At 45.2% G+C, this 25,151-nt stretch overlaps 1 protein-coding gene across 1 annotated transcript; it reads right to left on the bottom strand.

Annotated features, from left to right (window-relative positions):
• Positions 1–3,033: 3,033 nt before the first annotated feature.
• On the bottom strand, positions 3,034–23,925 carry LOC144013183 (uncharacterized). The gene is made up of 54 exons (XM_077511794.1): positions 23,829–23,925; positions 16,938–17,150; positions 16,402–16,629; positions 15,839–15,848; positions 15,700–15,732; positions 15,554–15,607; positions 15,311–15,365; positions 15,092–15,169; positions 14,961–15,005; positions 14,112–14,165; positions 13,941–13,994; positions 13,756–13,809; positions 13,626–13,679; positions 13,498–13,551; positions 13,365–13,409; positions 13,232–13,285; positions 13,102–13,146; positions 12,930–12,983; positions 12,745–12,843; positions 12,617–12,661; positions 12,444–12,542; positions 12,304–12,357; positions 12,122–12,229; positions 11,951–12,004; positions 11,478–11,576; positions 10,874–10,927; positions 10,692–10,790; positions 10,562–10,615; positions 10,416–10,469; positions 10,102–10,155; positions 9,969–10,022; positions 9,817–9,861; positions 9,631–9,729; positions 9,441–9,548; positions 9,314–9,367; positions 8,932–8,969; positions 8,761–8,814; positions 8,630–8,683; positions 8,540–8,549; positions 7,903–7,956; positions 7,763–7,816; positions 7,514–7,675; positions 5,909–6,016; positions 5,728–5,835; positions 5,595–5,648; positions 5,414–5,521; positions 5,277–5,330; positions 5,094–5,201; positions 4,970–5,023; positions 4,791–4,898; positions 4,380–4,716; positions 4,104–4,294; positions 3,266–3,505; positions 3,034–3,180 (listed from the first exon to the last, which is right to left on the bottom strand). The coding sequence occupies exons 1-54, from the start codon at positions 23,923–23,925 to the stop codon at positions 3,034–3,036; spliced, it is 4,557 nt and encodes a 1,518-aa protein (XP_077367920.1).
• Positions 23,926–25,151: the final 1,226 nt, after the last annotated feature.

Here is a 25,151-nt window from a genome sequence, read left to right on the forward strand (position 1 = left end):
TCACACTGGTTCATTTAAAATTTGAGTTCAACCAGCATAGTGGAATAGATACATACAGAGTACTTCCACATCCTTTTGTACCCCTTTGGGATGGTTTCTTCAGGAAAAAAAATGAAGCTTTCAAGATTTCATTTGTGATGATGATGATGATGATGATGATGATGATTGGAACAAACAATTAGCGTATTTGAATGGTGCAAATGTGAGTTCCTTGAGTTGGCCTGCAGTACGTGCAAGGCGTATGTTCAGTCTCGTCTTCAGCGTCGTCTGCCAACAGGAACTTCCTGGCTCCTCTTCCACTTTCCTGCCATTGTTCTCTACGCTGCCACCATGAGGCCCCGCCCAGGATCTTGGAAAAGGTGGGATGTTAAAATGGCCCATTACCCTGAACAATCATGGATGGAGAAGGTGTGGTCGCGTTAAACAGTAAATATCAGGAACCATTTTCAGTCATGTCCTCTTCAGATTTGGCAATTAACTTAACGTTTCCCACCTGGATGTCAGCACAAGTTACTTGCTGGGGTTAAAATGACTCTCACTACAGCTCATTCCCACAATGAGAGCATTTTGGCATCTTGAAAATATCCTATGAATGCTGTCGCATCTTTAAATCCTTCTCAGGGTGTTCCTGAAGCGTGACGGTGGTGAGATGCAAGTTCGTTTGGCGTGCAGGAAGGAAAAGGAGTTGCTGGGAAATCTGGTACCGACAGACGGACGGACGGAGGCTCCTCAGCGAGCAAGAGACTTCCCAGCCGGGCGTGACTACCAAGTCATCTCAGGGTCGCAGACGCCTGCAGAGACGACGTGGATGAAAGGGGCCGGCAAAATGTCAAACCTTTCAACATCGACCTCTTGCTATGTGTGATTAAGGGAAGCAGAATTTGGATGTGAATTCAAATGAGATCATCCTCAAACGGGAAATTCATGCGTCAGAGCAGCACGTAACAGAGTGTTTACAAAATAAGAATGAAAATACATAGTAAAGAAAGGTTACATGCTAGACTCTGTTTCTCAGTATGAAAAGTTTCATGAATTCGCCAAGTACGAGTTTCCTCAGGACGTACACAAGAACGCTCTTCCGAAGAACACAAGTCACTTTGTAAATTGGAACCCCCTCCACAACCGACTGGATTCCCGTAATAGAAGCATGAAATGCAAATGGGATATTTTCCAAGACTCGCCAAGCCTTCGAAACTATCCTAGCGACTGATGACATTTCATAAGATAAAAAAAACAGATGAATACGGACAAGAACGCAAATTAAGATAAGATAGAAAAGAGGCCAAATCTATTTCGAGAGGCTCAAATTGTGGCTGAATGCTGATGTGAAACACCTGTGGGCCCAGGTGAGCAGGGTGGCTAATGAGGTGGGCGTGGCTGATTGTCAGTGGAGCAGTGAAGAAGAGAATGGGAAAATCATAAGAGCACACGGGTCAAACATAATGCTGAATAAAGCACTTGGCTTTCATGCAAGTACACAAGGTCTACAAAGGATTTAGTAAAAAAAAAAAAAAATGCAGAGGCTGCACGACTCCAGAAGCTAAAGTGAGAATGCGAAACATTTTGAATGGGACCAGGCATGGCGCTACAACGGGGCTGCCGGAAAGCTGTAGCCCCTCCTACAAATCGGTGTAGCCCCACTTAAGCCTTTCCAGCATTTTATTGAATATTCTAAAATATATTTATAAATTTGGGGACTTTGTTGGTATTTTTGGATGGGCTGTATTCTTGTTAATTCTTGAATGGAATGTGCTAGTGTGTTAGGAATGATTTTTTTCGGGGGTGAATGCCAATTTATGATAAACCAAACATGTTTATATTTATGTATGCATGGAATTTTGCAACCCTTAAAGCAATCTAATGAAATTGAATGCATGAAATACCTTGGCAAACATACATACGCACGTAAGTGTGATGTTGAATTGATTTTCTTTTAAGAAACTTGACAAAATGTGCAATCTGAAATGGGTGACGGACACTTGTGAGTCACACCGTATTCATATGTTGAAATGATCCTCCCAACATGAAAATAGGCAGCCATCTAAAAATGACCTCCTCTACAGATGCCTGGCACGGCTGCAGGAAGTGGCGAGAGTGGGCTTTTTTTTTTTTTTTTTCCTTTCAGCTTTGGTACGGTGGTGAGGTCGACCCAGAAACATGTGCAGGCTGAACTTGGGCCCTCGTTCTTCCTGTAAGGACGCCTTCCTCCTCTCAAGCTCTTTGTGCTGGATCTCACACCCCGACGTTGCCAATTGAGGAAACGCCTGCCATGTCAGCATGTGTTCTCAAGCTAGAAGCTGAAAAGAAATAAACTTTGTGTCATTTGCTTGCTTTCATTTCAGACAGCCAGTGAGGAAGTACTTCTACTTGGGGATGCGGCGGGGGCTGGTGATGGCGGCATAAACTTTGAGATTTGCTGCAAATGAACAGCGCACCCTAGAGGAGAAACTTGACCTTGGGAGTAGTTTTCTTTTTTTTTCTTTTTTTTATAAGCTTTCAATAAATGTTGATTTTATTCTCGTGCTTTATTGTGTGGAATGAGCTCAGCCACCCCGGAAAAAAAGACATTTATTCTAAATCAATTGTCAACAATAAACAAATAGCTTTAAATTTACAGTCAAGCATGTTGCATTTACAGGTGACATTTATAGAGTTTTAGCAAAACACAAAACATTTTGTTTGAAAGACTAATAAAATTCTGAACAGAACTTAAATTAAGGATCAATAATTAGATTCTATCCAGATTGAGAGCTACACGTGTAAACTTAAACGTGAATGTTCTGTATTGAAAATCTGTCATTTTCCTGATCTAAATCTCATCCCTTAGGCATTTGTTGAGAGCACCTTTAAGACTCTATTAGGAAGGTTTCACAGACAAGATGAATAAATAATGGTGGCCTTCTACCAGTCACACTTTTTTTCCCCCCCAAGCCACGTGTGACAGCAATGATGTAACCTTCATCCACAGCGCTCACAGGAAGTGGAGTCATTTTCTCAAATTCACACAGCGACATTTCTCCTGCTATTTGTCTTTTATGAGAAACACACAGGTCCGATGTCAAGGCCGAACTCCTGATTGGCCTTTCCAATGTCCATGGGCGCTACATCCGCAATGGGCAGCCTGACTGGGGTTTGAGTTCTGTATTCCAAGACTGTCTTGGCCCATTTGCCATTGGACTTCTAGGGAGAAAGGAGACACAAAACATGGAAGTTTTTCCCATCGCTGATATATATTTTTTGTTTCTTCCATTTGTTAAGGACTTACCACACAACCATCTTCAATGACGGTGTATCGCAAGCGGTTATTTCCTTGCGCCCTCAAATCCTGACCGTTGGCCCCTTTTAGGATCAGGGCTTTCTTCATGGTCCCCTTGTTGTCTTTATAAGCCGCACTGTTCTTGCAGTGGTAGGTGATGCGCTGGTGGGATTCTTTGGAGAGAAGCTGCAGTAGCTTCAGCTGAACTGCCACCGTATTTGGTTGCTCCTCGCTGTTTCCGTAGCGGAACTGAAACGGTTGGACCAAGTGATGCTCATTCAGTCACAAGAATACTCGCAAAGTACCACTGATCTCAGTCAGTATCCACCAAGCAGTGTAAAATGCAAAGGCCCCAAAATGTGCCATGAACCGAATGGTACTACTTGGTGGAAAATGGACTACCCATTTTCTACGTATAATGGGGTATATGCCACGGAAGAGGCAGGACTGTTTTTGCACATCAGTTTGTTTCCGGTTCAGTTTGCGACATGTGGGCTGCGTCTAAATACTTGTGCTTCCGACTTTGTGCCCCTCGGTTGCGCGTTCGCAACCCGGACCGGAAACAAACTGATGTGCAAAATCACGTCCCGCCTCTTCCGTGGCATATACCCCATTGGCATCCTTTGAAATTCATTGCGGGAAAATTCCTGATAATTTCTTTAAAATATGCTGATAAACATTCATTATACTATTTCTATTAAAAACAGGGGCAAATGTTTTGGCTTCAATCAGATTAGGAAGAGTTTCCTTTGTTCTACCACTCAAATAGTAAGTCCATGATTGACAACTATTCTAAATTGGTCAGTGGCATCCAAAAGTAATCAACATGATCATATCATGTGCTTACTGGAGTTCCGGCGTACATCTGGGCTCCGAACCAAATGGGTTTGTTGACGGTGGGAGTGGATTTTGTCCACCATGATTTTCGGGAAATGTTGGCTGGATTAGCAGCGATGCAGGTTTCGCCGCTGTCCATGTTGCAGAAGACTTTGATGGCATCTTTTGTGCTTCCTTGGTTTGGATCAACCCAGTACTCGCCTGGAAACAAACACAATGTATGTATGTTAATGTTGAAGTAACTGTAAGTTTTTATGTAATGTATTCCTGAAAAGAAGAACCTTACCAGTTGGTTTCTGTGGGTAACATTGCTTGATGTCCTGACATGTCTTTGCAGGATTCTCCTTTGTCCCATCTGGACTGCGAATGTTTTGCACACGCCTGCTGAGGGTCTTCAGAGCGCTATGAACAATGATGGGACTCTTATCAGGAAGAGCCTCATCTTTACTAAACTCTGGAAGGGGAGGAGGTTCCGCCTTCACGTCATCCTTGAAGAACTCCACAGCTTCTGGCACGCCACGCTCATCGAAATCCATGGGAGCTGCAAAGTATTCATTCACAGCTGCAGTGGGAGGTCCAGGTGGGCCTGGAGGCCCAGGAGGTCCTGGTTCTCCAACAGGGCCCTGACAGGACGAAGGGAATAGCATGTAAGCTTTGGCCTAGTGGACGACAGCTCCACATTGTACCGATGTGCTACCTGAACGCCGACTTCACCACTGTTTCCTCGGCTTCCAGGTGCGCCCATTGCTCCTGGCTGGCCGATGTTACCCTCCTTCCCAGGTGGACCCACCACGCCGAGAGGACCCTGTGCAGTCATAAGATTATGTTGTTCTGCTGGGTTTTACTTTCAGTTCAAGAATGTTCTCTGCACCTTACCCTTGGCCCAGCTGGTCCAATAATACCTAGAGGACCTGCATCCCCTGTAGCCCCCTGAAGGACAAAAGTGATCTTGACTTTTCTTCTCTTCAAAGACACATACAAAGATGTAATATCCACTTACAGCAATTCCTGGCAAACCGTGGAGACCAGTAAAACCTCTGTGACCTTTCTGGCCCCTCTCTCCTTGTTCACCTGCTGGACCTTTCTCTCCCTGTGGTCCTTGAGGGCCCTATAAGAGATTAAAAAGAGAGAGATAATATCCTGTTTGATCATAGAGAAGATGAGACTGTGCAGTTATTCTCACCGCTTTGCCTCGGACTCCAGGTGCGCCATGGGGTCCAGATGAGCCTTTGACACCCTTAAACCCAAAATATGCAAATGGCCATCACAACGGTGTCACCATTTACTGTATGTTAGAATCATTGCATTGCCATAACTCACATTTTCACCTCTTGGTCCTGGACTACCCGTAGCTCCCACCGGACCCTCATTTCCTGCAGAACCTGGGCCTCCAGCCAAACCCTCGGGACCAGGATTACCTCGATCGCCCTGTAAAGTCACATGGTGGTGATGAGCAGATGCAGGTGTCTCGCCACAGGCCTCGTAATGTGTCTACACCTACCCTTGCCCCCATGAGTCCGTCAGTACCGGGAAGTCCTTCTTCACCAACCACTCCCTGATTGAACGCAAACACACTTAACAAACACACTCATACAAATGACCTATGGCAAACCCTGCTGCAAAAACCGAACAACCTCAGGGCCCGCATCACCACTTGGCCCGGTGGCACCCACAGCACCAACCCCACCAGGAGGACCCTTTCCACCTGGAACTCCAGGAGCTCCCGGTTTTCCAGGAAGACCCTGCATGACAGAAGAGAAGAATAAATTGTCATCATGGTTAAATTGCCTCAAGTGTTTAGTGAGTCTTACAAACCGCGGGACCGGGCAAGCCTGGCATAGCTCCTTCTCCTCTCAAACCAGGATGACCAACAACGCCTCGCTGTCCTGCAGCACCAGGAGGTCCTGGAGGTCCAGTAGGACCCTGATGGAGAAACACAAGACCAATCAAGGATGTTGCACAGTAGCAGCATGTCCGAGCGTGCTTAAAGGCCTCGATGCACCAATCCGACGTCGGCCAAATGTGACCGACGCCTACACCCTGTGGAGTCGGACCAGACGTCGGGTAGAAAAATGACGTAAATATACACCTTACCAACTATTACGTACCTTCAGCGCATGCAGGAGAATTAATTCCCCTCCTTACCATCGGCGGCAATAGTCATTATTCCTAAAGGCAACCGGAAACCTCTTTACGGGGGCGGGATATAAAAACGATGCATACGATTACTTTTTCTCTCACGATGTCTTCCCACGTGAATGAAACCCTCCGGCTTTTTGCATAGTTATCGTATATAAAAGTCAACCCTACCTGCTATATCCAGTCGCCTCCCCATGTCATGCCATAGTTTGGCTTTCATACCTATGTTGGCAAGCCTTTTAATGGTATTATCATACAATGCAGGTATCTCTTGAACCAAAGAAACAAAGTCATCTTCCCGATCTTCTGTCCAGACAGACACGGTACATTCAAATGTTCGAGCATGATTGGGAGAAATCGTTGCCCACCCCCCCCTCCTGGCTGACCATCTGGCCGGCCTCTTCCTCATTCACGTGCTTTCTCCACAGCAGAAGCGGCAGCTCCGGGGTAAACGCGGCGGCCAGCTGATGAAGCTAAAACGGGCGCTGGAACAAGCTTCGTTCCCTGCTCGTTCCCGAATGCATGGATGTACTCCGTTGTGGCGTATCCTGAACCCTGTCGACTCCTGGCTGTAACCGATCATCGGCTCACCTGAAAAGCTTTGGCCGTGCTGCCCTTCCCTTTTTGGATGTGGTACCGACCTCCAGCTTCTGAAGGAGCTTCATCCTTGAGCCATGTACCCCTTCTGCTCCCACAAGGATTGCGCTGTTAAATGCGCGCCCATTGACAAACAAAACGTTTATTTTGACAGCGTTTTTTTCTTGGATTTCCTCAGCCTGACGGACACCCAGACTGTCGCCGGTGAGTCCACCGGTATGATTGAATTACTGAGGACGTCGGGCCGAGGGGGAGGAATGCCGACTATTTATGAAAACAAATGTAATTTACAAATTTAAAATACAATAAGGGACTTTTTAAATTACTTTGTAAATCTTCTTGCCGAAATCATACTGAAATATGATCATATCCTCTTTATGTGGGACTTATTCATGTGTACTGTCCTGAAAAACCATAAAGTTGAGTTGAGTACTGTTTATCCGCTTTCGTCACTTCCTCTTCTTGCCCCTTGTGCTTATTCACTAGCTAACAGCCAATCAAAGTGATCAAATGCCCTAACGCTGATTCAACATGTTGCAATTGCTGGAAACGCCCCTGCGACATATTCCAACTCGATCCGACTTCACGACGATAATTTATACACTGATCAGACGACGCATGCCGTCGCCCCAACGCTGTCCGACTCCCGATGTCGGATTGGTGTATTTAGGCCTTAACACTCACCGGAGAACCGTCCTCTCCAGAATCACCCTTCTCTCCAGGTTCGCCTGCCGGGCCTGGAGCGCCAATCTCGCCTTGAAGTCCAGAGGCCCCATTTTCCCCACGAATACCAGTTGGACCCTGCTTGCCAGTAAGGCCAATGACTCCATCTGCTCCAACAGCACCCTAGCACGTACATGTAGGCAAGGTTCCAAGTTACAACACCGTTTGACCCATTAGAAAAGTACTACCTTTCCAAATGAGCGGACTCACAAGAGAACCAGGTGGACCAACACCTCCAGGTAAGCCAGGGAAACCAGGAGAACCCTGTGGGAAGAGAACACTTCTGATGACGTTTGTGTCAACAGCATATGTACCGAGTTTCTCGGACAGAACCATGGCGGTCGACTCACCGCTGCGCCCTGCGTTCCTCTGCCCCCTTTAAGTCCAGTCAGACCGACCGGGCCCTGGAACATACATCTCCATTCATTCATCAAGTCAAAAATGGCAGCTTGACTGGCCTAAAAGCCTCTACTTTCAAGCTACTGGACTGCAATGTCTTTCACACAGTGTCCAGTAAAAAAATAAAAAAATAAAAAATACATTAAAAAAAAAAGATAGTGATAATCATCAGACAAAAGTGTTGGCTTCTGTTTGGTTCAATTGATGAAGTTGCTGGTGTCTTTAAGGGATCTTTTATACACTTCTGAACTTTGTTTTAAATTCAGGGCTCATAATGTGTAGCTCCCAGGTAACAAAAGCCCTACTTGGCATTGACCACACAGTAGAGAGGGTGGGATTAGCAGTCACTCATTGACAGGACTCATAATTGACTAAGCTCTACAAGGCTATAGGGAGTTTAAGACAACTGAGAATTGTTTTGAAAAATATGTGAGGGGAAAAAAAAATACTAAAATGTCTCCTTCAATTGAATTCTGTTCCTAATGCACACCTGTACTCCCGGTGTGCCGGCCATTCCTGGTGGTCCAGGTGGCCCTGCCTCTCCCTTAAGGCCTGGTTCGCCGGTCTCCCCTTTCACCCCAGGCTGACCTTCAGCACCCTGAGAAAAACCCACCAAAAAGTAAGCAGGCGCGGTTTGGACCAATGACAGTATTTGCTTGTACTGAACCGGTGACTTACAGCAGGTCCAGGAAAACCTGCAGCACCAGTTGCACCAGGCTCACCACCTGAACCCTGTCGATGGCACACACTTGAAAGTCAGAAGCAGCAGTGATTATTGTACATTCTGATGACATAAGTTTCTTACTCACAGGTACTCCTCTTGTTCCTCGGCGCCCGTTGGGCCCTGGGGAACCTGGCTCTCCCTGAAGAACACATAGAAAAGCAGGTGTTTGCATGACCTCGAGCAAATCAATCAAATCAATACACTGGAATGTCAATTTGGTGTTTTAACGCAAAACCTTAACTTCAAGAAGTCTTACCTTTGCGCCGTTGGCTCCAGCTGCACCCGGAGGTCCAACTGGACCAGAAACACCCTTTAATAGGCAAATGTGTGTAATTATATAACAAAAAAATACAATTTGCAAAAACATATCCATCCCACACATTGATCATCAGACACTTTTATGACATGGGTGCCCAGTTTTTCCAGGTTTTTTTGCATGCAAAAAAAAAATAGGATACAAGGGCCACATTGAAATTCATTTACTTTAATTTTGTTCAACACACTAAAAGCAATCCATCAAGCAACTGTTATATTGTTTTTAAGTGCTTTGTCACAGCTTTCTATTCACCCGTGTTTTAAGAGGTTTCAAACGAGCACTATAAATGATGAGGGAAATCTGCTACCAACCAACAACTTACCCGAGCTCCATCAAGTCCAGCTTTGCCTTCTAGTCCCATATCACCAACAGAGCCCTGTTAGACCAGATCCTCATTTTCACTTCATGTGTCAACGCTGAAATTGTTTTAATCCGGATGAGGTGCTTACCACATCCCCCTTTGGGCCTGAGGATCCCGGAATGCCTCTTTCCCCTGGCATCCCTTGAAGTCCTGGACTTCCTGTTTCTCCAGTGGCTCCCTTTATACCGGCTTTTCCCTAAAATACACCAGCACTCAGATTAATATTACCTATAGCTATAATTGGAGCACAGAAGCAGTAGCCTTTATTCCTCTCATACCTTGAATCCATCTGGGCCTGGACTACCTGGACTACCCTTAGGTCCCTGCAGTCCTTTGGGTCCGGTTTCACCTCTGCCACCAGGAGCGCCTCTTTCTCCCTGTCGGGACAGTAATGTCCAATGATGTACAATTGTACAGGATTCAAACTTGACACTGGAGAAGCAAAACAAGAGCTGCTGACTTACCCTCAATCCAGAAGTTCCGGCAGAGCCTTCCTCCCCAGCAAGTCCCTGAATGCAACATTAACATGACTTCATTTGTGGGTCCTTACTAAAGCATTCTGTGCTACTTCATTTGATCAGGATCAGGTAAATGTTTGTCTGATTTGTTTACACACCTCACTTCCTGGTTTACCAGAGTCACCAGGTGGACCTGGCACTCCAGGCAAACCCTGAAAAACACCCACACTTGTATAAACAAGCAAGTTCATGCACGAGTTCAGTTAAGAAGTTTTTGTCGTGGTGAATCACCTGAAACCCAACCGGTCCCTGTGGTCCTTGCTCGCCTCTCTTTCCTGCAGGACCCTGGATCAGAAAAAGATTGAGAGAATTGAACTGGATTCTGCTTGTTCTATCCAAGATTCATCGGCAGAGGTTTTTGGTTTCAACCGCATTTCAGTTCTCCCGTTCACTGCAAATTCTCATACAGTACAGTATATTCCCGTCCATTCCCATGGAAGTTTTCTTGTTTGTTTTCTGTGCATGCTGTATGTACAGTATGTATAGAATGTGAATGTAACGCTTTATAATCCGATTCTGGTTACGAGGATGAACAAGCCACTTACCGCTGGGCCAGTTGGGCCGGCAGCGCCCTCCTCGCCATCTTTTCCGTTCACTCCCTGGAGGACAGTTTGAGAATTTTGTCATCACTTCAGTTCTTCATTTGAGTTGATCGTACTTTGCTTTTGATTTGCAACTGAAAATAACATACTCTTTGACCCTGTGAGCCAGTACTGCCAGCCTCTCCATTCTTCCCAGGGTCACCCTGAAAGTTACAAAGCAGTCAGTATCACCTATCGGCCTACTGCATCATAAAATGGATTCTCCTATGAAAAACTGACAGCGAGGCCTTTTGGACCAGGCGAGCCCATGATTCCAGCTAAACCTCGACCTCCTGTTGAACCTGCTGTGCCCGGTTTGCCATCGTCTCCTGCTGAGCCCTGCAGGAGACATAATGATGTGCTCATCAAAAGTGCTGCATTGCCTGCAAAAAGGCTCATCAAGAAGAATGATTGCTACAAACCTGCGGTCCGAGTTTGCCTTCTTCTCCTTCGGCACCCATAATTCCAGACAGACCCTGTTGGACAGAACGTAGCATCAGGACTGCATTTATGAGAGGTAGGGGTGTTAAAAAAAATCGATTCGGCAATATATCGCGATATTACATCGCGCAATTCTCGAATCGATTCAATAGGCGGCCGAATCGATTTTTAAATATCCAATTTTGATAGAAAAATATTCACTAAAACGTCTTATGGTTCACACCTTAAGCATGGACGAATGTTATGTTAATGGAACATTAAGCCTTAATAGTTTATTTCAATGCTGTTCAAACATGAAACAGATTACAACCTGTAGAAGTGAATATATAAATAATACATTTTCATGCAAATCTTACACTGTAGAAGTTTACTGATTAGTATTTTCTAAATTTAAATTAAAAAAATCGCAACAATCGACTCATAGATTCGTATCGGGATTAATCGCATCGAATCGAATCGTGACCTATGAATCGTGATACGAATCGAATCGTCGGGTACTAGGCAATTCACACCCCTAATGAGAGGTGAAGAAGACATGCGACAATACGACGATGTGGCTTAAGTGTGGATTTGAAAAGCGCTTACCCGAGCACCAGTTAGACCGGGCTCTCCTGGGCGTCCCAGATCTCCTGCTGGACCTTTTGTGCCCAGTGTTCCTGATGGACCTCTTTCGCCCTGAGCCCCCTGCGACGGCACACACAGCACTTTTGAAAATGTGACAAAGAGAAACTGATTTGCTATTATTAAGGCAAGACAAGTAAAATCACATTTATATTATTAGCATAGCACCATTCACAGGCAAAGTTAAATCATTGTGAGTTACAGAGCACGAAAAAGCAAGACATCAGAAGAATGTTTTCGACTTGTGAAAAAGAAGCAATAAACAATAAAATTTTCAGGTTAGACTGGAATGTAGCAGCAGTTTGAGCAGATCTTATGTATCCAGGAAGATTGTTGCTCAGTTGAGGTGCAGGGAAAAACAATGTTGCTTCACTTTGTTTGTGGTCTGAAAGTGTCAAAGTGTACTCAAAGGTCTTGAATATATTTGGCTAACTCACTTTTGCACCTGGAAAACCATCCGTGCCGGCGAAGCCACGATTCCCTGGGATTCCCTATAACCAATCCAGCACATCCAATTAGTTGATTGTTATGGCACAATAACAATGCTTGTCATTTGTAACTACTTAACCGACAAAGCTTCCCAGTTATGACGTATTGCGCCAACTCACATTCTCGCCTTGAGGTCCCGGGTCCCCGACAGACCCTACGTCACCTCGAGGTCCACGCTTGCCCTCATCTCCCATGGGGCCTATCAGACCTGGAGCACCGTGGTCGCCCTGACAACGGGGTTGCAATCACGCAAGGTTATAAGGTGTAAGTATAAATATGCTCATGTTGAAAAGTTCCGTACTCTTTCTCCTTTCAGTCCAGCTTCTCCTTTCACTCCAGCCACACCACTGTCACCCTGGAGAAAAGATGACGTAACATCACGTCAGTGACAAAAGGGACAAAGAAATCGCTGTCGCTTTCTCTCTCATTTTAGGCTGTTACATCTTGGCCTTTTGGTCCCTGTGCTCCTGTGGTTCCTTGGGGTCCCGGGGGCCCAATCGGGCCTACGAGCCCTGAAGGACCCAGGCCACCTGCTAGGCCCTGCAAAGAAGTCACAGATTCAATGAGAAACGTCACTGATGCCAAAGGACAAATTGGTATGTTGGCTCACATACTGTTGCCCCCCTGGCACCTGGCGACCCATCAGGCCCCTCGGCTCCCTGTTTGCAAACAATAACGTGCTGAGTTAGTAACGATAACATCAACTTTTCATGTCATTAAGCAGATGACTGTGCTTGCTCGCCTGGATTCCGGTGGGCCCTGGTGGTCCGACGTGACCCGCATCTCCTCTGGGTCCCTGCTGGCCTGGACTTCCTCTCACACCAATTGGTCCAACTTCACCCTGGAGGGGTTGAAATGAGAGAGCATTCAATGGATTGCTTCATCCGATGTGTCCAATCTTTTGTCAAGGCTAAACTACAATCACACCTTCTGTCCCGGCCCACCTGGGAAACCTGGCACACCGGGAATTCCAATAGGACCCTGTGATTGAAAAAAATAATCATGATCATGATATTAGGCCAAAATTGACACCAAGTTTTGGGAAATGAAAATATATTCTGCTTGCATAAGAACTTGAAATGACACGAGTTGTACTCACCAGGGGACCCGGTTTGCCGACATGTCCGGCTGCACCGCGTTTTCCCTAAACCAGAAACACATAAAATGCCTCACTGCTGCAACATTTGGGGCACAACAAATAAAGCGCGGCAACGGCTGATTGTTCCTACCACAGCACCGGGTGAACCCGCTCGTCCTCTTTCTCCCAATAAACCTGGTGGACCCTGAAAAAGACGATTCAGTCCTCAATGCCTGTCCACATCCAAAGTTGTAATCTGCTCATTGTGCACACGTGTAGCCTACCACTGGGCCAGGAGCACCCATGGCACCGGAAGTACCAGAAGCACCCTGCACAACACAATGAAGAGTGAAACCCCCCCCCAAAAAAACGTACTGGCTGCGCTGTTGGATTTTGTCATCCAGATTCAATTCCTACCTTGACGCCGGCAGCACCGGCCTCACCTCGAGGACCGAAAAGGCCCGTCTCACCCTGTTGGAGAGAAATTCACAACTTCATCGCTCATGTCCCAAAAAAACCGTGAAGAAGTTTGAAGAGGAATGTACCTTGTGACCTTTTTGACCTGAGACACCTGGACTACCCGGTAACCCTCGTGCACCCTAATGACACGACATCATCAAATATGAAATACACTCAAACCAAAAAACAAGGTTGATGCAGGAAGTGTTTGTTTACCACTGATCCTGGAAATCCCAGCTCTCCTGGAGCACCAGCGGGTCCAGCTTCCCCCTAAGCAAATACAAACAATACATCATGATCAAGCTAAACTTAATTTTAGCACACCATCAATCTGAACAATCAATTATCTTAATATGATTGTTATGAATGAATAAATGTCACTCCTGTGATGTTTCACTGACATCAGGGCCACTTTTTCCCGGCAACCCTTCTGGTCCTCGAAGACCTGGTTCACCCTAAGGATAGACACAAGGAAAGGTCCAAGTTTTTCGAGCATATGTGAGTCCATCCAAGAACGCAGGCTCGGCATCAATGGCAGAATGGCAGCGTGAAGAGAAGACCATATTTATTACCATATGTCCTGGCTCGCCAACCTCGCCTGGCAGTCCCTGGCCACCGGATGGTCCCTAAACAACAACAGACAGAAAATGTTAACTCAAGATGTTGGCCAAACAACAATGTTTGACACCTCCAGTTGAAAAAAAAGTGCACACTCATTTGCGTTCTGTCTTGTGCCTGTGTCGCACAGGTGTCAAACTCACATCCTGGAATCCAGATCCAGTCTGTCATCGTCACTTTATGTGGCCTACTAATGCAATTTCCTCAAACGCTCTTATGGAATTTTCCCATTTCCTTCACTTTCAACAAAGAATTTCCCCGCACAAAATCCTTCTTAACTCAGTCAATCCCCAAAACGTATAAATACGTTTTTAATACTTTCTTATTTACTCCCAGAAACGTATTTATACGTTTTGTTTTGTTTTTTGATGTTTTTTATGCTATAGCAAACCGAAGGCTTTAATATAGCTTCTGACCTGAAGAAGTTGCTTAAAGCAATGGTAGTATTACAAAAAATGGCCATCAGGTGGCAGAAGAGTATAAGAGATCAGCCAGGGCCATGTTCCAACAAGCTTTTTTTCCCCAGTGTTTTTTTTTTTTTTCCTGATGACAAGAGTCTAATCTTTCTTTTAGTAGGTGTCCATGTTTTTATAGCACTAGAACGTAATATTCTGTGGGCCTTGCAAAATCAGTCCAAATCCAGTCAAACAGCCCGGGACTGTTTCAGTCAAAATGGCTGGGAGTGAAAGAGTTAACATTCAGGAAATGGAACAACAATCTTCTGAGGGAAACTCTAACTACGATGTCGCAAATTGCATTTGACCCCCTGCCGGCATCTTTGACGACGTGTGTGCAAAACCTACCTGCGGTCCAGTCGCCCCAGAAGGCCCTCGTGGTCCCGCTTCTCCCTGAAACAGTAACAATTGACTTCCTGTAGGGCCGGCCAGGTCAGCAGATTTCTGAATGGTGTACGAACATATTGGCTTGTACTCACTCTTGATCCCGACACCATTCCGCTCAGGCCTGCTGACTTTTCATTGAAACCTGAAGCCATTTGTGACACAAAGTTTCCCTTTGGGTGACAAGAGATGGACATTAGCAATGCTTTTTTGGGTTTGTTTTGTTTGTTTGTTGAGGGTGAATTGCTGTTATCAGAAGAATCCTTCTCTTCTCACCCCAGGGAGGGAAGGAAAACCCGGGGGGCCGGGCTCGCCTGGATTCCCTGGTATACCAGGCTCTCCATCAAAACCCGGGGGCCCTTGGAATCCCTGTAGTGACATTTTTACATGAAATACAAAATGTAAGGTTCTTTTACTTCTTGTATATTTCAACATCAAAGCTGTAACCGATGTGAAGACAGAGATTAGGATGATTTCTAACTTGACCAAGTGATAGATACTGCTCTGCCTCTTAAAGTCAAAGTTCAATGACCCAACCTTTCACAATTCTTACTTACCCTTCTGCCTTTAAATCCTCGATGTCCAGGTCTTCCCTGAGCACCTGGAGGACCCTGAAATGGAAACACACCAGATATATTCATTTTTATATACACACACGCATAAATTCTGACCTTGTTGGTGCTTTTGTCGAATAAAAACTCACTGAGGGTCCTTGAGGTCCGGGGATCCCGACCAGCTGAGCGAACGAGAGAAAATCATATCATACAATCAATTCGAAACAAGAGTGATTACCGTTGAAGTTTGCATTTGTGAACTTACATGTGGAATATCACCTGGTTCACCCTTCTGTCCCTATAAGAAAAGAAATCCATCTTTATTGCATACGGAAATCATTTGAATACTTTAGAAGACAAACTTTTTCTTTTCATCTATAACCGCTCTGGAACAAATTGAGACCAAAAAGAAGGGGGAAAAAAAGAAAAGAAAAAAAAAGAAAAAAAAAACATTTAACCTTTTTTTCACTTATGCAAATAGATACTCTATTTGGAATTTTGGAGTTACACAACAGTAGTTTTTAGAATTCAGTAATAATAGATTTAAATTTTCAAATATTAAAATCACAGAAATAAATCATTATTAACGATGTCTCATATTTTTCCAGAGCTGTGTGTCCATATAATATACTTTTTTTTCTTCCTATAATACTTAAATAAGTAATGGTATTGAAAATAAAAATATGATGACTTACCCTATAACCCATGATTGCTTGAAGAGAAAGTGGTAAAAAAAATAAAAATAAAAAAGTACAAATTAAAACTTGTTTTGTAGCCGGTGAGGAATGCTTTAAGTTTACACAGCAGCGCACCCTTGTGGGTTGGATGCGTAACTACAGCTTGAGCCTTACCGATGTGCCTGGTGGCGGCGCTGGCCATGTTTTGGCAGACCGGGCAGCACTCGCCCTCCGGGGTCACCAGCTTGTGGCAGTTGGGCACCGCCTCGCACTGCACGTCGCTGCAGATGCTGACGCCGTTGTCGCACACGCACACGCTGCACACGGCCGGTTTCCAGATGTCGTTGTGAGCGAAGATCTTGCCCTCCACTTGGCAGCTCGAGCCCTCTTTCTCCACCGGAGCTGCAAGCGCACAATCAGGCAAGGACAACAATCAACTTAGACGGGCGATTCTCAACGACGATGTCGACATACCAGTGACAGGCACAACAAGAATGATGGTTTAAGGGCAGAATTTTACACACAGTAAGCGTCAACAAGTCATCTTTATTTTTATAGCGCTTTCAAACATCCTTAGCTGTCACAAAGCGCTTTACAGAAACACAACCAAACAAACAACATGACAAATGTGAGTCAACAGAGACGAGAGCATCGTGAATTCGATATATGGCAAACCTCTGATGACAAAGCGACGCAGCTTGAACACGAACCTGCGGAAGGGTCTTGCGTGGGCGTAGCCGCGGGTGTGACGCAGACCGGGCAGCACTCGCCCTCGGGGGTCACCGACTGGGCGCAATCGCCCAGGTGGTCGCAGACCACCGTCTCACACACGGCGTTGCCGGACTCGCACACGCAGATCCTGCAAGGTTCGGGGCTCCACATTTCTTTGTTGGCGTACGCTTGGCCGTTGTCAGCGCACGTGTCTGTTTGGAACCAGTCAAATGTGCACTTTTCATATTCTTCATTTAGACAACATTTGACATGTAGGTTGACATTTGCGACATTCATGCTTTAAATCTTGGCTTTCCTTCTTGTGTGGAGTTGACATGTTCGCTCTACAGGTCGGAATGTTTTGTTTTTCTGCATGTGATTAGCTTGCGACCAGTCCAGTGTGTATCCCGCCCACCTCTAGCACAAAGTCAGCTGGGAGAGAATCCAGCTCACCCCTAACGACCCTAACCAGGACAAGCCATACACAACAAACAAATAATGGATGGATGGATGGATTTTAGTTGCCACCAGTGTTGCGTTGCTCAGAAGGTCAAATCATGCAAAGTAACAAGGTCATTAACTCTTTTACTGCCACACGTTACCAAAAAAAAACAAAAAACTTTGATATAACAAAAGCTTTGATCATTCAGGTCATCCTTGAAAACGTTCTATTTCATCACATTTATCAGAATTCGTCATGTTACATTCTAATTCCATACACCGACAGCCCATTGAAAAAGAGATACAATGCTGACATCTGCTGGCCATAGTTAGTATTTTTTTTATTCCACAACCCATTGACCAGGCAGCGCTGCACTTAGACGTTGCACTGACCATTGATTAAAAAAAAAAAAAAGTATTTTTTATTCCACAATCCATTGACCAGGCAGCAACAACAACAACAACAAACAAACAAAACAAAAAAACTTAGTTGATGTAATTTAACGTTTATGGTGGCATACATCGTGATTTTACTCATCGTTATTAAACGTTTTTGGCGGTAAAAGAGTTAAGATGAAACATTTTTTGAGAGGGATCCAGGAATTTGTGGACTCCCAAAAACAGAGCAATAATGAGAAGATAATGTACATTTAGATGAAATGTCCCACTCAGAGATAGTTGTCGTTATTTAACATGAGCTGCCTTTCTCAGTTGGCCTCAAAGGACAAACGTCTGATTTGCGTTGGGAAAGACTGAAAGTCACACACGGTTGCTTGACAGCTTGAGCAAATGGGTTATTGGAGGTCATCAAAAGAGTGATGTGGGGGATGCATGTCAGTACATATTGCATTTGTGCTGAATTGTTTGTCGTATCCCGCCAGACATCATCCAATTTTCCATTCATGGTACTTCAAATGGAAGTGTACCATAAAACAAAACAACCTGAATGCTTCTATTAATGTCATCATTAGTTGCAATTCCCAACCAGGGAGCTGTACGCGGCACACGAGTGAGGCAATGAGATCATTCGTGATGCTGCAAGAAGTCAAGATCAAATTTCACTTCAGTTTGTCTGAGAATGATCATTTATTCACGAGAAATATATCTTCAACTATGTACTCCAGCGACCTAGAATTAAAAGATGCATTCAACCTGTTTTTCCACTTGCTGTCATTTTTTCTATTTGTGAGATTTATGTTCAATGAATAAACAGGCTCAAATTTCACAGTTGATTTGTGACTAAAATGTTTTCAGTAGTCATACTTTTTGTCATGTTCCAGTTTTGGGGGGTTGGGTTTTGGTTTAGTTTTGGGTGTTGATGTTGTCTTTTTTTTCCGGTTTTGTCTCCCCTAGTCTCGTCCTAGCTAACCTCGGCCACTTGTGTGTGTCTCCCCTCCCCGTATGTGTTGCTAATTAGTGCCCTCTGCCTGCTGTGTTTCCCAGGTGTGTCTTGTTAGTGTCTCATTAGTGTTGTATTTCGTCAGTGGTGTTTGTTCTCGCATTGTGGTAGAATTGTCTTGTCTTGTCCAGTTGAGGTGTGCAAGCTGTCTACGTAGAGTCAAGTTTCGTAACCTCCAAGTCAAGTGTCTCACGTCCACGTCAAGTGTCTCACGTCCAAGTCAAGTGTCACACGTCCAAACCAAGTGTCTCACGTCCAAGCAAAGTGTCTCACGTCCACGTCAATTGTCTCACGTCCAAGTCAAGTGTCTCACGTCCAAGCCAAGTGTCTCACGTCCAAGCCAAGTGTCTCACGTCCACGTCAATTGTCTCACGTCCAAGTCAAGTGTCTCACGTCCACGTCAAGTGTCTCACGTCCAAGCCAAGTGTCTCACGTCCAAGCAAAGTGTCTCACGTCCACGTCAAGTGTCTCACGTCCAAGCCAAGTGTCTCACGTCCAAGCAAAGTGTCTCACGTCCACGTCAAGTGTCTCACGTCCAAACCAAGTGTCTCACGTACAAGCAAAGTGTCTCACGTCCACGTCAATTGTCTCACGTCCAAGTCAAGTGTCTCACGTCCAAGCCAAGTGTCTCACGTCCAAGCCAAGTGCCTCACGTCCACGTCAATTGTCTCACGTCCAAGTCAAGTGTCTCACGTCGAAGCCAAGTGTCTCACGTCCAAACCAAATGTCTCACATCCAAACCAAATGTCACACGTCCAAGCCAAGTGTCTCACATCCACGTCAAGTATCTCACGTCCAGGTCAAGTGTCTCACGTCCAAGCCAAGTGTCTCACATCCAAGCCAAGTTTCTCACATCCAAGCCAAGTGTCTCACGATCAAGCCAAGTGTCTCACGTCCAAGTCAAGTGTCTCACGTCGAAGCCAAGTGTCTCACGTCCACGTCAAGTGTCTCACGTCCAAGCCAAGTGTCTCACGTCCAAGCAAAGTGTCTCACGTCCACGTCAAGTGTCTCACGTCCAAGCCAAGTGTCTCACGTCCAAGCAAAGTGTCTCACGTCCACGTCAAGTGTCTCACGTCCAAACCAAGTGTCTCACGTCCAAGCAAAGTGTCTCACGTCCACGTCAATTGTCTCACGTCCAAGTCAAGTGTCTCACGTCCAAGCCAAGTGTCTCACGTCCAAGCCAAGTGCCTCACGTCCACGTCAATTGTCTCACGTCCAAGTCAAGTGTCTCACGTCGAAGCCAAGTGTCTCACGTCCAAACCAAATGTCTCACATCCAAACCAAATGTCACACGTCCAAGCCAAGTGTCTCACATCCACGTCAAGTATCTCACGTCCAGGTCAAGTGTCTCACGTCCAAGCCAAGTGTCTCACATCCAAGCCAAGTTTCTCACATCCAAGCCAAGTGTCTCACGATCAAGCCAAGTGTCTCACGTCCAAGTCAAGTGTCTCACGTCGAAGCCAAGTGTCTCACGTCCAAACCAAATGTCTCACATCCAAACCAAATGTCACACGTCCAAGCCAAGTGTCTCACATCCACGTCAAGTATCTCACGTCCAGGTCAAGTGTCTCACGTCCAAGCCAAGTGTCTCACATCCAAGCCAAGTTTCTCACATCCAAGCCAAATGTCACACGTCCAAGCCAAGTGTCTCACGTCCAAGCCAAGTGTCTCACGTCCAAGCCAAGTGTCTCACTTCCAAGCCAAGTGTCTCACCTCCAAGCCAAGTGTCACACCTCCAAGCCAAGTGTCACACCTCCAAGCCAAGTGTCTCACGTCCAAGCCAAGTGTCTCACGTCCAAGCCAAGTGTCTCTCACTCACCTCCAAGCCAATTGTCTCTATCGTCCTGCCAGGTCTGTCCACGTCATGCCCAGTCTTCTCATGTTCCATCCAGTCCTTTACTCAGTTACTGAAAATAAAGTTCCTTATATTGTCCATCCTGTTTGTCTCCCTGCTGTGTTTCTCCGCCTTTGGGTCCATCCACCACATCCATACTCCACATATCATGAAACTTTTGTGTCATTTTTGTTGGGTGGTGTGCAGTGAGATCTTATGAATGTGATGGAATGGATTGCTATTTATAGAGCACTTTTTTTGAGCTGTAATACCCAACGTACTTGACATTGCTTCACATTCACCCAACATTGGTCAGCTGCTGCCACACAGGGCACTGCCAGGTCCAAATCGAGGTTCAGTGTCTTGCTCATGGACACTTCAACATGGTCACCAGTGATGAGGATCGCTACCACTCTACCACATAGCCACGCCACCTGCCCCTCTTGGCTGCATTGGCTCATTAAATAAAACTATAAACTGCACTATATGGGGCCCTATTTTCTTTGACAGGCATCCACGCTCTCGGCGTAAAAACGGTCTTGACTTTTACGCCAGGGCAAGTCTAGTTTCATGTGTTTGTGAATTTGACAGACAGCGCGACATGTTCTGGTGGATGTAGCTGCCACGTCCCCTGCGCATCTGGAAATTTGGCAACGAGGAGGTTAGACGCCGATGCACGGTGGGGGGGGGGGGGGGGGGGGGGGGGGGGTGCAAGACCATCTTCATGCACTTGACTTGTGTGAACACACTTTGCGTATGCAAATCTCAGAATAAAGAGAATGAGGGGAGTCGCTTCCATTGGCCAGCAGTCAGCAGGATTTCATCCCACAATGGCGCAAAAGCCCACTTCTGTCTGTGCTCGTCAAGGAAAATAGCAAAAGAAAGAAAACGCCACCCATGGTAGACTGCGCTTTGCGCAAGACTTGCACTGGGCACCAAAATAAGGCCCTTAGTGGGTGTCATTAACATTCCTTCAGTGAAATGATGATGTTTAAAGTCATCATTTGTAAAGATGTGTGACTGTCAGGCTTTCTTCTATAACATCAAAAGTGAACCACAGAGGGAATGCACAAAAATGAACTTGAGGGGCTTTTCACGTCTGCGTACGATGGGACTTGGTGAGCAATTAAGGTGTGCGTCAACACATGCATCATCATGACATGAATTCAACATCAATCAATCAATCTGACTAAACAATGGTTTTGACAGACCTGGCTGCACGAGTTACGTCATATATTAATAGCTTGGATGTGATATTTAATGCAAACGACTTTTTGGTGAACAGCGAGAGTCCGTTTTGTCGTGAATGTGGCCACCTGCTGCAGACTTTCCATCTGGCTCATAATTATGTGGTGAAGCCTCTCCCCGCGCGAGACGCTCCTTCTCACCAGCAGCAGTTATTTTCGGCAAAACCACAGTGGATCTTATATACGTTGGCTTTGGCCTGAAACCTGTGGTTTGCCTTTCTTTTTTTTTAATGGAGGGGGTATGCCACGCCCGCAGTTGCCTCCTGCAACCCCCGCTGCGCAACTCACAACTTTTTGGGTGATATCACATTTGTTTGCAGAATGAAAACTTTGGAACGGAGGTGTGCTTCAGATGAATTGCACTTCTCACTCTTCTCAAGATAATCATAACAATAAAATAAATAAAAAAAACTGTTCAGGCTGATGTTTGTGTCACTAGTTTAAAACTATTTAAGTGGTCAAAGATCCCAAAATTCCTCATGGTGGTCTGGTTTACAAATATACAACAAGCCACATAATACAAACATGTGGAACAATTTGTGACACCTGTTTGTTTAAAAATTTCATCTTCCACCCGAGCAGCACAAAGCGTTGAATCAGTCGAAAGTTTTCTCTTGCAGTGGAGCGCAATTCCGCATCCTTTCACTCAGGGTGTGTCTTGTGTGCGTCTCTGAGCACAAGTCTGACCAAAATTAGTGGCCTGCTTTTGTCTGTCCCATCCACGAGGCCACATCATTACAGGAGTGCAGCTCGGAAGCCCTTCATTGGGTGCCGACCGACCGACCAACCTCGCACCGAAATAGACCAAGCGGCCCGCACGCACATTCTGCACAATTGTTTCGCTTTTTTATTTCCAGCTTGGCATCCTCCTGATGTCGAAAAAGTTCCCAAGAAGGTTCAATCACACTTTTGTTTGCTCCCTAAATGTTTGGAAAACACTTTTATTCCTGTACATCACAGTCCAATCTGACAGTCGAACTGTGCAACTTGGAAAACTTTGGGGACAAACAGTGGAGGAGAATGAGGCCTGTAACCAAAAAATCAAATCAATATGGTGGATTGTAAAGACATGACATCACAATGACATCACTGTGATGCAGGCAGGCAAAAGTTTTTTTATTTTTATTTTTTAAATACCATCATGGATATAAAAGAGTATAATACACGTTTTTTTTTTTTTTTTTACTGGATGCTCCTCAAAAATTGGATGAGGAAATTTAGGGGGAAACAAACTATCCATCCATCCATTTTCTATGGTACGGGTCTGCTTGCGGATGAGTTCCAAGGTCCAGTTTCCCTCATTGGGCTCTTCAAACCGTGAGAGTGACGTATTATTACATATACACAACAAATTGATTGCTTACTAGTTGTTGTTTTTTTAAGGGAAATCAGAAGTGAAGGATAATAGTTTGTTCGATTATTGTTGAAGTCACTGTAAAAAAGGTAACAAAAAATACTGCTCAACATTATGCTGTTAATTATTGCGTGACAATTAAATGTTTAATGACTTGTTTTGCAGGTCACATAATATAAGGTGTTGGTCCAGATCTGGCCCCCAGGCCTTGAGTTTAACACCTGTGACCTTTCTAACATTGGGCGATAGGTGGCGTTCAACCTGGACATCATTAGACAAACCGTCAATTCCACTCACACTATTTCGAGTCTTCACTGAACCTGCCATGTATGTATTGTCTGGAAATATGAAATATGCTGAGACACCCCACACAAGCACTCGGATAACAGGCTGGCAAACTCCACACAGGAAGGTTCGAGCTGAGATTCGAACCGAGAACTTCTCAACTGCGAGGCAAACGTACAGGAACAAAAATACCGTTTGAGTAAATGATGTAAATCTATGAAGTGAAATGTATCATCTCCATGCAAACCCAAAGAGATGAAAACATAGCAAAAACATGCATACGGACGGTCGACTACATAAGAGGCCGTCAGATGAAGGGAAGCGACTCACCATTGTTGGTCTTTTCCTGGGAGAAGACAGTCGTGACCTGCGTTAGGCAGATGGCGGCCAGCAGGAGCGTCATCCTCATGTGCACGGAGGGGCCCATCGTTGCACGCCGGGCATGCAAGCACCTCACACGCAAACACGCTCAACAGCCCAGCTACAGAATCCAGTCCCAAAGACACGAATATCCCTGAGTGCACCCAACTCCCGCATGATCATCCCCGATGCTCCTTCTCCTCCTCCCCCTCCTCCTCGCGGAATCCTCCTCCTCCCTCTTCATCATGGCTTCTCGTTCCACTTGAGGGCCAACCACCCCGGCAGACGCCACGCCAGTCTTTCAACAGCGCACGTAATTAAAGGCTGCGTGAAAACCTTCCGGGAGAAACTAAGAATTTGGAAAGAAGGGACAGCAGAAAATGAAAAAAAAATCTGCATGACCTTTGACCTTGATTTGGAGTGATTTTTGTGAATTCTTTTCATTGGCTGATTGAGGAATTGAATTTGGATGTGCACGCACACACATTCTCACACTCGGCGTAGGCACGTCACCAGACACATTTGTGGATAGTAATTGAGTAGGCGTGATTGGCATTGTATGTTCGTTTTTGCAATGCACAAGTTGCATCATCCTCTTGGTGTACAATGAGGGCAAAATGGAGCATCAAATGGGTGGGGCAGAAGAGGCAGGGATGGGAAAATGACCAAGTTGAGATCGTCACGTTTGTACTGTAGTGTGATGAATTACAATTCACAACTGACATCATAAGATCAATATTTAAAAAAAAGTTCATTTGGGGAGAGACATTTCCGGCATTTTATTTATAGTCAGATGACTACAAATAGCCTTTTGTCTTATTAAGCAATTAAAAGTTTTGAACAACGCTCAAGAGCAACTCCATTCATTCTCTTGGATACTTCAACTTTTTTTTTACAAGTGTGACATATCTCTACCCTGTCTCAGTTCTGCGGGAGCCGTGCAGCATTATGTCACTTCAAGATTGAAAGTTTTTCAGAGAGAAAAAAAAATAGTGGGCCTCTTTTGCTTAAATTGATCATTGTAATGCGTCATTGCAGAAGGAAGCCCGCCAACCAAGGCAAGTTTACTTGTAGATTATTATTTTGGCTTTTTTTTTTTTTTTTTTTGCATCACCCATGACTGTGACCACCTTTTATGTTATTGGGGACTCAAATAAAATTCTATTCAATAGTATAATAAATGACTGATTTTCAAGCTAATTACATTTGTTTCCACATGAAAATACGGAGGTGCCATGATGATGTTGGTACGCAACAGAATGTATATGTTGCCAATAGATCTAATGATGCGGT

Source organism: Festucalex cinctus, chromosome 2, assembly GCF_051991245.1.
Source record: "Festucalex cinctus isolate MCC-2025b chromosome 2, RoL_Fcin_1.0, whole genome shotgun sequence".
NCBI classification, from domain to species: domain Eukaryota; kingdom Metazoa; phylum Chordata; class Actinopteri; order Syngnathiformes; family Syngnathidae; genus Festucalex; species Festucalex cinctus.